Consider the following 16,937-nt stretch of genomic DNA (forward strand, 5'->3'; position numbering starts at 1 on the left):
GAGTAAGCCATGGCAGCGCAAATCACTGTGTTGCCTTACTCTGCACTAGGTAGGCGTTTCATCGGCGTTGCGGTGGGTGTTCCCATGTAGCACCCATGGATTTTGACGCTTCTCCAGATTTATAAGACCATGTAAACCTGGGGATGCGCCAAAACCTTACTACTCCCCAGGGGAGGTGCAACAAGAAGAAAACATTTTATTTCTCTTCGTTTTATTAACTCTTTCTATGCATGCTGCATTCTGCAGCACACAGAGAAAAAGCCTCCTATGAATGTTTTTGTGCAGGAAGGTGCCCCTTCCTGCACAAAAACAATCCTGCCGACAACACAGGCACCCTTGCAACATAGTGCAAGGGTTCCTGCATTGGCACTAGGCTGCTGAAATGGGTCAAGCGCAGGGGGAAATGACAGGAATGCACCTTATTAGATGAATATGGTGCATTCCTGCCCTTTCACTTTGATGTAGTGCAGAGCAGCAAGGTGACTTGCTGCGCTGCCCTACGCCAAATCCCCATAAATCTGCCCCTAAGTGCAGGGCTATAACGTTCCAGCAACGGGCGCTGCTCGCATGCGGGTCCAAAGACACCAACCCCAGCGAGGGCTCCTTTAGCAAAATAAAATAGCTGCCGCCGCGGCTCCAGGAACAAATCAAATAATTAGTCTTTCCGACTATCCAATCAGCTCTGCGCTCATCCGACCAGTTCCCTTTCTTTTTTTTTTTTTATTGAACATTTTGTGTTTTTATACAGGCAAGTAGAAGAAACAAAGCAGTACATTATGCAATAATAGACAGCGAAAGAGTTAAGATATTCACACATTATCAAATAATACAGCATATATAGCTCATCCCATAATTAGGTATAATCAGATACCATAGACTAGCTCATGAATTTTTTACTCTTTAGCCCAGTTCATCAGCGGTGTCCATATTTTCAACCCCATACTCTTTTTCTTCCTCCCCTTGGTCTTATATATAGCCAGCTCAAGGTTATATTTAGCAAGTAATCCTGCCCGCCAGGTCTCAAAGGAAGGGGGAGAGATGCTAATCCATTCCCGAGTAATACAAGAGCGAATAACTGCCATACATATAAATAAAAATTGTTTTCTTTCTATGGGCATTACTTCGGATGTTACCCCAATCAGGACTAATTCCCCCTAATGGAGACTGCCGATTGCAAAACAATAGTCAAAAAATTTTCTATAGAATAAAACAATTCCTTCAATTTTAAACATGAGAAAAACATATGTTTTGCATCTGCGGCGATCCCTCCACATCTACTACAAGAGGTTCCCACCGACGTTTGCCATTTCGAGATTTGACTGGGGGTATAATAAAGATCAAAAATTACCATATAATGTTGTGATCTAGAGCGCCCTGTAATTAGAATTTCATGGGCTAATTTAATTGATTCCGCTAAATTAACAGATTCCAATTCCAAATTTTGAAGCCCACTTTCTTTGAACTATCTCCAAATCATCAAGACAAGTTTCCAGCAACAGTTTATAATATTGGCCAATTGGGGTTTTCTTGTATAGGCTATCCATAATAGGGATTCTATCTAAAGGTGATTTTAATTTATTAATGTAGCTGTGAATTTGCAGGTACTTAAAGTAGTCAGAGCCAGGAATTTTGTATTTCTCCTGTAGGGCCATAAAAGACAATAAAGACCCATTAGAAATTATGTCGCCAAACCAGCAGATACCCTTCAGGCGCCATCTAGACATCACATTATCTCGCCATATTGATGGTAACAAGTGTGAAGCATCAAAAGGTGTGTATAATGTTGCATTCGGTATTCCTATCTGACGTTTAATTAATCTCCACACACCATGTATGCTGATTTTAAAACCTTGAATTTCGTCTTTTTAAAATAACTAGGCTCAATTTTTTTTGTTACAGCAGTTCTGCACTCCTTTCCCAAAGCAAATTCATATATAGAAGGGGAATGGCACGGAGCTAGTCTTGCTTTATCCCCAATCACTAATGGACCCATATATTGAAAAGCCGCAGCCAGGTAGTAATACAAAAAATAGGGAATGCCCCAACCTCCTCTTTCTTTCAACCAATTCCCTTTCAATATAATCGTATTAATATATATTTTCTTATACTATATGGTGTAATCATGGGGGATGCGGTATTAGCGGCCAACTCTCCACCATTTGGGGGAAGCAGGTTAATAAATGATCCTGAAGCCTATGTGCCAAGGCAACGCTGCACTTCTCAAGTGCCCTGTGGCACCCTGCTCAGACAGTGCTCTGCCCGCAGGGTGACACGCCTCTAGGCCCCGCCCTGTGAGCACACACTGCGCTTGACGCGCGTGGTACTCTGACGTCTGGGTCCATGAGCGCCGCGCGCCCGCCTCTCCAGCGCCTCCAGCTCCTCCTCGCGCTGCTCCTCACCTGTCTGGCCATGGCAGGCACAGCGCGCAAGCTCGCCTCGGTAGACTTTGAGGTGTTTGGCCGCGTGCAGGGTAGGTGCTGGTATTGGCCTCTATTGCTATGCGTTGCGTATGTTCGTTCTGCGTTGTTTCAGGAGCTGTCCCCCTTGTAAATGGATATGTGAGCGCTGCATGGTCCAAAAATAGCCGCCAGCTTTTGGCAGCGTTTGGGCATCCTTTTCATTACTGATGGTTACAGAAGTGCTATCCTAGCTGCACAGAACATGAAAAACAGGCGAGGTATAAAAAACTAAATGTACAGTTTTCCGTACATATAGTTAATAACGCGTGTGATTAATGTAGAAATTAAATATTTAATGCACGGTACCGTGCGTTATTTCTCCACGTCAGGCACCCTACTTCAATCGAAGTTCTCTTTGCGCTCGTTTAAGCAATATCTCGAGGTTTGATTTTATCCTAATGAAATGTCACACCCAACATCTTAGGTTTTCCAATTTAATGTGTTAGAAATTCACCCAATTTAAGTTTTGCTCTGCATTTTGGTAGTCGTAGTTACTCCCTGCTTACACCTCACATTGGACATGTTTTCTGTGACACTCGTACAAATGGGTGAGACTGTTGGCACAGCTACACCTGCTTTTCCTCCTGCAAACCAGTTCTGAAAATAAAATGAAATTGGGCATGGAATACAAACTTTTTACACAAAAAACGTACGTACTTGTCAAATAGTTGTGTTTGTATATTGTTATATTTAATAAAGACACAGAACGGCCGAGGTGGGCCCCATTCTCAACGACGTGCTTTAATAAAACATAGAAATCTAGTTGCGTAGGTCCTGTATTGCCGTACATTTTTTAACTGATGGGTATGTATGTTTAGAGTGGAAGTCACAAATACCCCTCAAGCAGTGTGAGTAGTTAGTCTAATCCAGGTGAAGTCATAAATTCAATAAATACACACACGTGCTTTAGGAAGTCTCGGTTAGATACTCCTATATACACATATGTGTTGTCCCTCATTTACATTGCATCTTCGCAATCCCACAAGGTGACATTCTCTCCTCTTTTCCCTACACCGACCTCTGTGAGGAGAGTAACATGCAAGCCGAGCCCATGTTTCATTCCACTGCTGTGAGTCCCCGATCACGGCAGCAGCCTTGACTCATTGGCCCAGCTTGCCTTCTAAGCTGCCCAAGTTGGGGTGAGCCTATGACCTGCTGAAGGTGAGGAGTAGCCAGTCTTGTCTCTCCCTCTTTTCCCACGCAGAGGAACAAGAGTAGAGCAAGATCTTACAGACACTGTGGTTGACAAATACAAAAAGAACAATTGATGGACGGAATGTTGAACAGTGTCAAACATTCACCCCCCGCAGGGATCTTGGCCTACATCAATCATTTGTTTGCTCCCCATGCCATTCCAGTTTAAACCCAGCCACATGCAAATAAGTCTTGACCCTGCTCCTGATGGGAACAGTCCAGCACGAACTGCCAGGCCTGGTCCTATCTGGACTGGAAACAAGCATCCTGGGACCCGTTTTGGGATTTACCCTTGATCAGCCAGGAGGGGTGACTCCAGTGGCATGGACATTACCAGACCCACTGTGGTTGACGGCATGTCATACTTTATTCTTCCCTTTGCGTGCTGAGCTGACCTTGCAGTGGAGCAGGCAGGAGGATGGAAAAGTAAGAGAGAGTAAGGGAGGAAAGAGAAAAATACAGAGGCCTCGCATTTAGAGTTTGGTGAGGCCAATATCCAGACACTGGCGCCTCCAAGCCTGCCAATAACACTGAGAGCAAGGTAAGTGGTGATGTCTGCCAATCCCTGTGCATCTGGCAGCTCAAACAACCACACCAATATTGAGATGTTATTACTCTGGTGGGGACAACAGGAAGCTAGGACCATATGCTGGCCGATCATTCCCAGGCACATGTGCAGTGCATTTTTTGAGTTGGTGGTTTTCCGTGCTGTGCACCAGCACTTAATTGTCAGCACCAGCACTTATGACAGTCTGCCACATGGTGGCGCTGTCTGTCTAATTTAGGTATGAGCAAAACAACAGCTGTTTATTAATTCAATATACATTAACAATGACCTGCCACTGAAGCCATTCTTATAGCAGTACAGGACTACTAGGGCACCACTTTAGGCTACCCCCCCAAAAAAGTCTTGAAGCCTATCAATTAGTCATGCACTTTATTTTCACACATAGGTCCTGAAGAAGTGCCAACCGATTCCTCTAGGAACATTTAGGCAAAAAACATGTTGACCCTACACTAGTGACAGCCTGGTAGGATCATTTTTAGTCCGACAGGGCGTCCAAATTCCTTTTAATTAGGCAGTATCTACCTTACCATTAAATTTATAGAATCTAGGACTGACCCTGACCTATTTTAGACCACTTCACACATGCACCACACCCCACATTGCCCCCTTACCCACACGCACCCAACGGCTTCTCCAAAAAAGATCTCCGACAAAGAGCCCTGGAAACAGTGAGCCCGTCAAGCATTGACGAGGAGCAAGGCCCAATGATGAAGCATGACACCTCTCGGGTGTGTGAGGGCAACATGACAAAAGTTTTGTCTTTTCCCCTTCCCCTTCCTTCCACCCCTTAGGAACTGCACTCCCCTTTTGTCTGATAAGCACTAAGGCATTCCCATTAACTCTCAGAAGGCGACCCCATTGGTAATATGCCCTGTCAAGAATGTAGCTGTCAAATCAGTAACAGAACAGAACAAAACAATAAAAAAGACGTCATCCAGAAGGCCTTCCCAAATGTTGGGTATTGTGGAGTCTCTCTCACGCTTGAATCCGCTCACCTGGCAAGGGTTAAAATCTGTTAATTGTATGAAAAAGCAAACCACTTTGCCAAAGTATGTCAGTAGTTAGCAGCAATTCTATTCACAGCCAAACTATGTATTTTTGGCTCCAGGTGAGTTTGTTAAACATCTTGAAAGTACCTCTGAAGAAAACCAAAGTGATAAAAGAAGAGCACGATATCAGCTGTGGATGACTGCAGGAAAACCAAGCATGGGTACCCGTTGCGATGCAAACTATGACTCCATGGTAGGTGCACTAGCACACTAGTAGACGTAAGTGCTACAATATGCATATTGCATGAAAGGACTACCAGCTGCACCAGTCCCTCTACAAATGACAACATGCACCAAAGTATATACATACTGCAGTATGTCGCCTCTTCCAGTTGCAGGTACCTTTAAGGCAACAGTTGCTCATCTGCAAAAGTCATTTGGAGCAAAAGTCTTCCTCACACACACAAGGCAACACACTGTACTGCAAAACTGGCAGGGCTTAATCTGTAAAAAAAACAAAAAAAAGTACCAAGGCCACTTACAGGAGGCCACCCCAGCTTGCACCACCCACTGCCACTGCTGTCGCTGCCAGTGACAGTACTTACAAAACTACTAATGATTACATAGCTACAAGTGCGACAATTCAGAGTGTTTGAGGCCCCCAAAGCTGTGAGAATGGCTTGAGAGGTAGTTATTAGATGTTCTAATTACCATTTGCCTAATAAACAGCTGGTGTTGTGGGCCTCTCTATATTACACAAACAGCACCACCATGTGGTAGCTGTCATAAGTCCCGGTGTTGTCAATTAGGTGCCGAGCACCGGAAACCACCGGCTCAAATTAAGCGCTGGAAGCTGCTGAATCTCTCCAATGGAAAACGGCCTTAACAACGCGGGCTCAGCTGCTTGTGCCGTTTCCCTGCAAGCTGAACCAAGCTTGCCATAACGACTCATATGCCTTAAGAACGCATATGCGCGGATAAGGCATTGCACGGTCTAGATGCAGAGTGGATGGGCAGGCACAGAAAGACAGGAAGGGGAAGGATAGGAAGAGGACGTAGTGAGGTAAGTGGGGCTGGGGCTGGGTCTTGGGGGATCGTTTTTCGGGTTGAGGATAGTTTTTAGGGCTCTGGGTTGTTTATATGGCAGGGACCTGTGTTAGGTCTCAGGGCAGGGAGGCTGAGTCGGGGTACTTTAGGTGTAGGGGACAGTTTTTAGGACTCAGGGAGGGGTGGCTGGGGTCGGGGTAGGTTTTAGGGTGTGTGGTCAGTTTGTAGGGCGTGGGGGGGGAAGGGACAGTTTTCAGGGTTGGGGGCAGTTAGACCTCAGGGCAGGGGGGTGGGTTGGGGCAGTTTAGAGGGTTAGGGGTCCGTTTTTAGGGCTATGGGTGGGGTGCTGGGGTCATGGTAGTTTTTAGGCTGTGGAAACAGTTTTTGGAGCTTAGTGCAGGGCAGGGGAAAATGTACAGTTTTATGGGCTGGGGGCAGTCTTAGTTCTCAGGGTGTGAGGGGCTGTGTTGGGGTACTTGATGGATGTTGCCAGACAGTTTTTAGGATCAGGGCTGGTGGGCTGGGGTCTGGTCGTTTTTAGGGCATGGGGTTCATTTTTAGGACTCGTGGTGTAGGAAAAGGGACAGTTTTCAGGGCTGGGGTATGATCTTTAGCACACATGTCCCTTTACCAATCATGTCTTTACCATGAAATTGTGTGGTAAAGGCATGCATGCTAAAGACATGGTTGTAGTTAAGACTGCGTGGTCCAGGCATGCGTTGTTCAGGCATGCATTGTTCCATCATACAGCTCTTTTCAACTGATCATGTTTGCATTGGAAAACTTTGTGGACAACAAGAGTCAATATTCCGCTAAGCTGCACAGGAAGCCAACCTGGACAAGCAGTCACCATCCCTGGTTCAATCATGAACTACGTAAGCAAAAAAGCCTAATAGTGCGCGAAATAAGAGCAGTCTCAAACCAGTTAAAAACAGGGGAAAAACCCAACAGAAGCGAGCTTAAAAATTCAGAAAACAATATAAAAAAATGTTGAGTAGCCAAAACCAGATATCGAGACGCAATATGGAATAAACTCCTTCTGGCCAGTAAACAACGGAACGGAAAACACTTCTAGTAGCAGATAAATTTACTGACACTCAAAGAAAATAGACATCAAAACGCAGGGATAAATGAGGAGCATTGGGTAGCTCACATAATAAGTATGTATAAAGAACCAAAGTTCAAATCAACTCCAGTAAGTCAAATAGTAAAAAAGGACAGCAGGAGGCGTGCAGAACAAAAAATGCAGATTGTTCTTGAGGTCATCGATGCGAATAATAAACCCATCGCCCCGAAATGTAAAAACTCCGACAAATTAACAGAAGTAAGTCAATTAATACAAATTATCAAGAAACTAAATTCAGAAGGTGCAGCAGGTCCCAATGGAATCCCCAATGCCCTCTTCAAGGTAGAAGCTTCATATTGGGCCCATTACTTCACCCCACTCTTTAATGAGCTGTTGGATGGGTGCCAAGTAATTTGAATTTTGGGGATATTTTTTTAGTATTGAGGCTGAGACCACTTCTGAAGTGGAATGTGAGAAGTATTTAGCCAGCAGTTCAGGAGGGATGCATTGAGGTTCATTGCCATGAGCTAGCCTATCTGCTTTTGTTGGTGCTTCATTTCCACGTGGTTCAATTTAAAGTAAACTTTTGAAATCCAGGCTTGCTTGGTAGGTAGGCAGTTCTTTGGGTAGTCAATGTTGCTGTCAGATGTCTCCTTCATGTGGAGCTGTAGATATTGATCGATCGTGATGTTCTTACCAGGTAGGAATACACCCAAATATTTCTATATACAGGTTGAATATGATCAGTGACAGGACCTAACCTTGGGTAAACCTTAGTTCCAGGATATGCAGTCACTTCTTCAGTTTTCTATTCAAATATACTAGTACTGGTCGATCAGGTAGGGGGCAATTCACCACAGGACGATATTCAACCACATTTCTGTGTCAGTTGTGCTGAGCATGGTTCGATGCTCCAAATGCTGCAGAGAGTTTGAAGATAAGGTGAACAGGGGTCATGGTTGCTGTCTCTGTGTTGCACAGTTGTCGGAATCTAAACCAGTGGTCCTGGAGCAGGGTGTTGCCACACTTCGGTAGCTGGCTTGTGACTGATTTCTCCAATGACCCTAACCAAGAAGGGGAGGTTGTTAATTAGGCATTAGTAGGCGTGGCATCTGGGGTCATTCGTTGGCTTTCTTTAGCAGCTGAAGGATGTGTCCGGTTTTGACCTAAGGCACCAAGATGGTGTCTTGGGTGAGGGATGTGTTCAGGCTTAGCAGAAGCATGGGTGCTTCACAGATGATTAACTTTATTATTGATAATGGAACAATGACTTGACCTTGAAGGAATCTAAAATTCCCGAGTGGTAGTTAATGTTTAGAGTGTAGTGGTATCACTTTGGTGGTTAAAGAGGGGCATTGGGGTGATGCATTGTTGTCTAGTAGCACTGATGTTTCTTTTTTTCAATTTTCTCCTCAAAGAAGCGTGCATTTTAATAATCCGTGGAGTGTTCTCTCGGTTAGTATAGTATGTTCTTGATACAGTGCTTGATGCCTTTGAAAAGAAATTTCCCGCCTTTGGTGGCTCTATTAATGGTGTTGGCATAATAGTTTCCCCATACCAGTCTTCTAAGATCACCAGTGTTCTACCCTCTCTATAATACACAACACCTCTATTTCACTTGGTTACCAGCATGATATACCTCCTTAAACCACATCCGATAAAGACAACAGTTTTGTGCCCTAATCCACCCCCCCCCCAAACACCTGGTCTCTAAAGTCATCAATATCCTACCTTTATACTTGCACAGCTCCCTGCTAGGAACAGTTTCCCCTGAGCCTACCTTGGTTCTCCGTTGTGCAATGCATGGAAATGTATCACTCTTCATGCGTTGTTATACACCAAACCCTATACAGTTGTGCAAAATAACACTCTTTTCCCTTTTCCTGGGATTTAATGCCCGCATGCTCTCCTTCCTTAAGGGTCAAGTTGCGATGCGTTGTCCCAGGCACATGGCAGCGTCCCAAATTCTGTTAATTCAAAGCTTGTAGCGGATGGCGGCATACAATATATTACATCCTTGTGGTCATTATTGTGAAAATGAAAGGCAATGACTGGGTGTGTTTGCTAAAATCACACAATAGTGCTGCAAATACAGAAATTTCAGCCTCAAGAGCCATTTCTAGGCTGCTTAACCTAAGTGCACCCACTCATGTTTTGGGGTTGGCGTTTGTTGCCCATGAATGACTCTGTGATCACGTCTGTCTTTACATCCCATAATGTACAAAGCTGCCAAACCCTCAAGCATATGTGTCAAGCTGTGGGTGCTTTGTTGACAATGCAGTAGTGGATTATCTCTCTGCCGAGTACTTTTCCTTTCAAATCCTGATTCCTAATGTGCTCAGTTCTGTCACTACATTGTAAGTACATGTTACCGAGTACGGAGTGAAGTGTGTTCATGAGTCATAGGCTGTATGACACAGAAATAGTTATATAGATTTCTACATCAAACATCTTTAACAAGCTATTTTTCATTGTTATATGTTTTTTTAAAATTCATTATAATTCCCATTAATCCTTATTACTCAGCAAGCCAGTGATTAGGCACGTTTTATGGGACATGAGATCTAAAACAGTGGAGCGGAATCTGAAGTTTAAGTATGGAGTCCGTGGGTTAGAGTTCACAATTCACCTTGAAAATAGTTACTTGGAGAGATGGTCGTAAACAGCATTCATAATTTATTTCAATAATATCAGGTTGAATCAAATTTTGCAAGATTGGTTTCCATCCCCTGAGCAGAGCATATTACATTCCACCACTGTGTATATTTCGGGGGATCTGGGTCTTTCCAATGAGTGAGTATCTGTTGCATGGCAGTCGCTCTTAGAAGGCCAGCAAGCAGTTAACGTTGTCAAGAAACTTATTTGGAGACAAGGATACTAACAGAAGACCTTTGAGAGAAATGTAAGTATTTGGGTTTATGATGAAGCTTATCTCATTAGAGATCTTAGATTGAACAGTGAACATTTTGGTGAAATTGGAGGAGCATGTGCGCTATATTGGAATTCAGAGAAATACATTTCCAGCATTGGTCGTCCCTAAGTAAATCGGTTTGGTTTTAATTTATTAGAGGACCAGATTGATCTATGAGATCGAATAATTCCTCTATTCCAAATAATTTCAGTCTTACAGTCGAATGAGGCATAGGGCTCTAAAGAGTCAGGTATGGATAAAATTGCCCAGAAGACTGATCTTATTGTATCCTGAAGAGGCAGATAGGGTAGTTGTGTTTATTGAATAGAAAGCAGTGAGGTTTTGTTATTGTTACTTATTGAGGCTAACATTTTGTTGATGAAAATAGTAATTTTCAGATTGTTTTTTTCTTCATTGACTGGTAGGTCATAGAAAACTATCACAATTGGGAAAGGTATAAGGCAGCCTTCCTCGAAGAGTTGGAAGACAGAAAGCAGTCCTTCATTTATCCATATGTGCCATTGTGAATACATAAAAATGTCACTTCACCCACATCGATGTTCTCGTCAGTTTATTCACACACAGAACGAGACACCCGGCTCCATCACAGCCAGGCACAGCTCCCTCAACGGTTCCGACATTCAAACATGGAACCTTCGTACGTCATAATGAAGTGCTCCTCTGTCACACCAATCTCAGCCTGACGGTGATTTACTAATTACTATATGACAGCCATAATGTTGGGTTATTTGGGAATTGATTGGGGGTTTCTAATTATAAATTGTACAAACCACAGTAAAGCGATGTGTATATTTACATCAAATAAGTAATCCTTGTAAAGCACATAAAAACATCCAGTTTTATCTTCCACCCGCAACATTGTATGTTACTTTGTCAAGGGCATGACTGCCTTAAAGAAGGGCTTGTACTTGCATCAAAGATAAGGATATGAGAAGCCAGAGACGAACGACACATCAACAGCTAGGAGCAAAGGCAACGATTTTGGGAGGCAATGTAGAAATGTAGCCCTCTCTTTCTAGACTAGAATTGTGTGAGGTGCCCTGAAAGCATAAGAGTGAATTTCCAGATGGGAAGATAAAGCAGGCTACCCTCATACTGATCATCTTTAATGCTCCAATATCTCAGTCCTGGAATGACTTCCTTAAAGGTACTTATTAAGGGGACGGGAATGGACAAAGAATGCCAGTTTCCAGTGGCACAGAGCTGGGGTAGGCTGGGCCAGACCGAAGACAGCAAGAAAGGTAAAAGAGACACTTGGAAGCTTAGGGCAGTGAGCCTGAGGACAGTACTTATAAGTAACTGAGGGAGCATGTACCGAAAATCACAGGCGCAAGCAGGTGTGGGAGGATTGCAAGCAGGTGTTCTGAAAGTGAAGTCATCCTAGCTGCAGTGGCCCAACCGTTGAATGCAACCTGTCTCTTTCTCGAGGTAGGTTCTTGATAGCTGCTTATGTACATCATCACGCCGTGTCCAGGACACAGTGTGAAGCACGCCAAACCTTCCACCGCCAGTTTCAGGTGGGACTGTCCTTTCCACGCTTGTTCTACATGCAGTCCTCAACTTTCAGGGGGCTGTTTTCAATCCCACTGAGGATAGGGATTTTATTTACTCTAAATAAGACCCTTATTATAACTGGCCTTTTATTCTCTCCTCGCTCTCTTATTTTTCTCTTGTCAGTTTATCATTAGAGATATTCTTGGATCACGTGGAACAGCCATATATGTTAACTTTAAATAGGAAAGCATTTTATCAATATGTATTTTGCATATACATACTGTGGATATGTGGACGAGAGTAACTACCTTTGGCTGAAAATATTGCAAACATGCCACCCATTACTTTTTGATTTTTCTCAGTGATTCAGCCTTTTATTCATTCGAGGTATTCATACATCAGTATCATTCAATAATATTACATTCTACATTTTGAGGGAATGTTGCTCTTATATTATCCATTCTCCATGACTAAAGGAAACCCTGGAGGTCGATAGTACAGGGGATTAAAGGCAAAATTAACATTAAGCTACCTTTTAACCTTGATGAATGACATCTGAGGTGAATACAACCCAACTGCATTATTTAAGGACCTTGCAAATAGAGAATCCTCGTTGTAGCAAATTTCTGTTTCGCAGTACAAGCATTGTCCACAGGATGGCGCTACATGCTACATCCATTGAAGGATCTGTGGCTGCCTTTTTTTCCACTCAATTGCGGCAGCTGATTTCATTCCCGTGGAATGCTCCCACCGTGACCCGTGTTTTTTTTTTACAATAAATTCATTTGAACTCCAGAAGACACCTCGAACTCCCAATGGGAAAATCCGCTTAAACGACTTATAAATTAGGAAGTTCACGCTGAGCAGCTTGGCAAACGAGTATACTTTTTTTTGTTAACGCCTGAACTTTGATACGTTTAATCAGAACATGCTAAGCTTGCCAGAGGTCCACATCAAAGAATTGTGAAAAACTGCGAAAATATTTATATTACCGCTGTTCGGCTTTCGCATCGACCAGTTAGAGGGGATGCAGTTTACAGCTGTACTTCGGAGATACTTTTCTTGTATTAGTTTCGTCAGTCAAATTGATCTTTATTTCGGTGATGACCATAAAAGATGTTGCATATAAAAACATTATTAAAAAACATTTTATGATTACACACACGATGTGACAGCTCATTATATTAAAAAGAGGGATTGGCAGGAGCTATACAAGGCTATCTGTTTTGTAGCTGAGAGTGTTGGTAGACTTAATGTAAGACCATCGCCTCCGCCATACAGCGTACCAGAAGCGTGATACCGAAAATACTACTGGGATAGAGGTATCAGATTTCAGTACTCTGTAGGCATCCTTGTAGTTTACAAAGCCTAAGTTGCGGCATACTTGTACAAGCCAGCGTTTCCTAATACATTTGTATGTTGGGCAAAATAACAGAACATGGGTTTCGTTTTCAATTGTAACATCACAGGTTGGACATTCAGATGGAGTGTTAAGGGACCATTTTGCAGTCACGGCCCTGAGGGGAAGGGTACCGAGCCTGAATTGGACATAAAGTTTTCTTGCTGCCCATGGTTCAATATAGTCCAAAAAATCCTCAAATTTATACTCCATTTTGATATAAAAAAATTCTGAGGTCAGTCTGCCCATCCCGGTGGTGTGTGTAACAGCAGTCTGTTAGCCCTATACAAGTTAACCCCTTCGATGCGTTGGACGGCCGGCGGCCGTCCGACGTCACGGTGGGCGTGTGCGGAGGACGGCCGTGGGCCGTCCGAACCACGCCCACATCGTAAATCACCCGCACCGCGGTGGAATTTTCGCCGCGGTCAAGGGGTTAACCAGGTCAATACGTGACAGGTTGGAAACAGCTAGTTCTGGGTTATACCAGAAAGCTGGGATACCGAGAATTACACTCATATTTTTTATATGAGCGAACCAAGGCATTCCAGCAGTACCTGGTAGGCCCAATAATGGTTTGACTTCGTTTTTATAGCAGGCCAGCTCCGGAGTTACCCAGAGCCCACGCCAATAAAGTAATGGCCTCAACGCAACTTCGTCTTGTACAGATCTAATGCCAAGATCCATTTTAAGGGGAATTCAGGGAGTACTGGCCAGTAGGGATCTAAAAAATTAGTTTTCGACTGTGGAGATGTCCTTGATCTTAGAATGGCCCCATAGTTCGGCCCCATATAAAATTGCACCCCGAGCTTGAGCTCTATAGATTTTCATGATGGGGGCAATGGGTTTTATGGTAGAGGCCTTAGGGTTCTAAGGATACCACCACATAACAGGGTAAGGCGTAATTTTGCCTTGGCTAGCTGGGGACACCAATCCATATTATCCGGTAGGGTAACCCCTAAATATTCAAAAACGGTTACCCTATCTAGGTTAACACCATTTAAATGGGGACTCAGACAGGAGGATTTTGGAGGGTTGCAAATCATGTATTTAGTCTTTTGTGTGTTGATTTCCAGACCTCTCAGCTGGCAAAATTCAGAAAAGCTATCCAGGGCATGTTGAATTCCCATCGGGGACTTTGACAACAGGAGGGTATCGTCCGCGAACATTAGCACCACCACCTGTTCATTGTTAAGTTTGGAGGCGTCAATGTCTTTGGAACCCCTTAGGTGAGTAATCAGTCCATTTACGTAGAGGGAGAAAAGCGTGGGTGCCAGGACTCACCCCTACCTGACTCCTCTACTGACGGGGAACCTAGGTGTCAAATTGCCCAATTTGCCACTCCTAACTTGAGCAAAATTGTCTAAATGCAGTCTCTGTATGACTCCAAGCAGGGGAGGGGGAAGCCCCATTTCAAGAAGTACCGCCCAAAGAGTCTGTCGAGGTACCAAGTCAAAGGCGTGTTTAAGGTCAACGAAAATTAGGTTGAGGCTGCCACCCTCTACCCTCACGGTTTTCCAATAAAGAAGTAGAAGTCGTAACAATTGGTCCACCGTGGAAGTTTTCTCCCTAAAGCCCGCCTGGTATGGGCTGAGTATCTGTTGATCCTCAATCCATGCCTGTACCCTGACTAAGATGATACGGGCAAAGAGTTTTTGACTGACATCTATCAGACTAATCGGGCGGTAGTTAACTGGGAGAAGTGGGGAGCCCTTTTTAGGGCTCGGCTATAACGCGCTGAAAGCGCTTTCTCGCCGAGAACTATTGTCGGCGTCTCAGCAGTCTGAGACGCCGAAGGGAGACAAGACCTGGCCGCGCGCAGCGTTTCCCCATAGGATAACGTTGTGCGCGCGGCCAGGTCTTGTCTCCACAACATCGCAGGGCAGACATGATCGCGTCGCGCGCCTCTCTGGAATGCAGGGGGAGTCTGCAGAGGGGCACGCGGCGCTGATAATATTTACTGCTGTTTTCACCCGGTTGCTATAGCGTGCTAACGGTAGTGATAGTTGCACACACTGCTGCTGTCTCCAATCACAACTGTCCCCCCTCCCCCTGTGCCCTCATTCATACAGAAAACATATGGGCTGATGTTCCTTCCAACCGTGCTCGTGTGCAGCGTCCGTTACTCACACACAAGCGAACAGAAGCCCGTGTGGGGGAGGTTTCTACCCCCTACCCCCTACCTCTATAGCCTGTTGTACTCAAACATACATGTATTCATTCAGGTAAAAGTACACAGAGATCAGGACTAGTGACGGATTAAGTTTCCATATCAGAACTCTGTATGGTGAACGGATACCTGCATCAGCCAATCAAAATGCTTCTGCGAACAACTCTTTACTGCCTCTTTAAAGTCAATGAGATTGTGAAGCAGGGATATTAATCAGGCATGGGTCGAGGTGAGAGTTATGTTAGTAGCCTTATGGCATTAACGCTGCCGGGCATTAATAGGTGTTAATTGCCCCAGATCATCTTTACATAAAGGTCTCTTTCATCTCAGGCCAGAATTGCAGGATAGGAAATGAATAGTGGTTAGCGTCATCAGTTTCTGTGTTTCTGTGAACGCCCTGCGCAGAGTGCGATAATAATGCACATTCATATGACAACTAATAGTGTGAAGACGTTAGTCTTCTCAGCACTTCCAATCCACAGCTGTGTTTCTGGGGTTTTCAGTTTACAAACTCCCAACACCAAACACGGGCTCTAAAAAGGACAAACCTCTCTGGAGTAAAAGCAAACGTGACGCTGTACCTTAAATTCAAGTTAAAAGTAATAGGTATCAAAATAGTTTGTATCAGGGGCCAACTGGAAACAAATCAATGTTACGTCATAATACTACTACCTAATTTTAAATGTCACATTTAAGGACTCCACGCTCTTTCTCCCCTCCCTCGCCTCCCCAGGCTACTCTACAACAAACAGCAGACTCATGGAAACAACCACATTTCAAAATTGTTGTGGAAAGGGCACGGTCTGAATGTGGGAGCTTAGGTGGAAATCAGGCCATAAAGTTTATGTCAAAAAGCAGGAGATGGTCACATCTGTTTGAAATACACAGACGGATTCACTGGTTAACACGACCAATAAACTCGCAGACTCCAGCATGGATTGAGAAGAGCAGCCACAGATAACCCAGGGTTATCAGTACAAGGCACCGCTCACCTCCGGTCAGACTAGGAGACCAGGTGCTGCACAAGGAGGGCCCGGCGAGCAGGCGTTTTCAGGGGCCATCTTGCATAGGCCTTATGGGAACTGCAGAGGTATCCAGGTCTAGAACATTATGGTACCCACCCTTATGACGCACATGCCTTCTTGCTGGCCGCTGAACTAGAGCAGAAACTAGTTCATTCATAAAGCATCCTACCACGCAACACCAGACCATTCACAAAGAACCCAGACATTCCACACCGGATCAGTCAAAATGAACCCAGCCATGCAACACTAGTAGATTCAAAACGAATTCAGCCATGCAACACCAGTACATTCAAAACAAATCCAGCCACACAACACAAGTCCATTCAAAACGAATCCAGCCATGCAGCACCAGTACATTCAAAACGAATCCAGCCACGCAACACCAGTCCATTCAAAACAAATCCAGCCATGCAACACCAGTCCATTCAAAACGAATCCAGCCACATGACGCCAGTCTATTTAAAACTAATCCAGCCACGTGACGCCAGTCCATTAAAAACTAATCCAGCCACGTGACGCCAGTCCATTCAAAACTAATCCAGCCACGTGACACCAGTCCATTTAAAACTAATCCAGCCACGTGACGGCAGTCCATTC

At 44.3% G+C, this 16,937-nt stretch overlaps 1 protein-coding gene across 1 annotated transcript in view; it reads left to right on the forward strand.

Moving 5' to 3' along the window:
- The first annotated feature begins 2,320 nt into the window (after positions 1 to 2,320).
- ACYP2 (acylphosphatase 2) overlaps positions 2,321 to 16,937 on the forward strand; it is a 760,277-nt gene continuing 745,660 nt past the window's right edge. The window contains exon 1 of the mRNA XM_078649480.1: positions 2,321 to 2,470. Within this exon, the coding sequence (XP_078505606.1) occupies positions 2,341 to 2,470 (130 nt within the window). The 5' untranslated portion in view covers positions 2,321 to 2,340. The remainder of the gene's footprint in view (positions 2,471 to 16,937) is intronic.

The sequence above is a fragment of the Lissotriton helveticus genome, chromosome 6 (assembly GCF_964261635.1).
Source record: "Lissotriton helveticus chromosome 6, aLisHel1.1, whole genome shotgun sequence".
Classification (NCBI taxonomy): domain Eukaryota; kingdom Metazoa; phylum Chordata; class Amphibia; order Caudata; family Salamandridae; genus Lissotriton; species Lissotriton helveticus.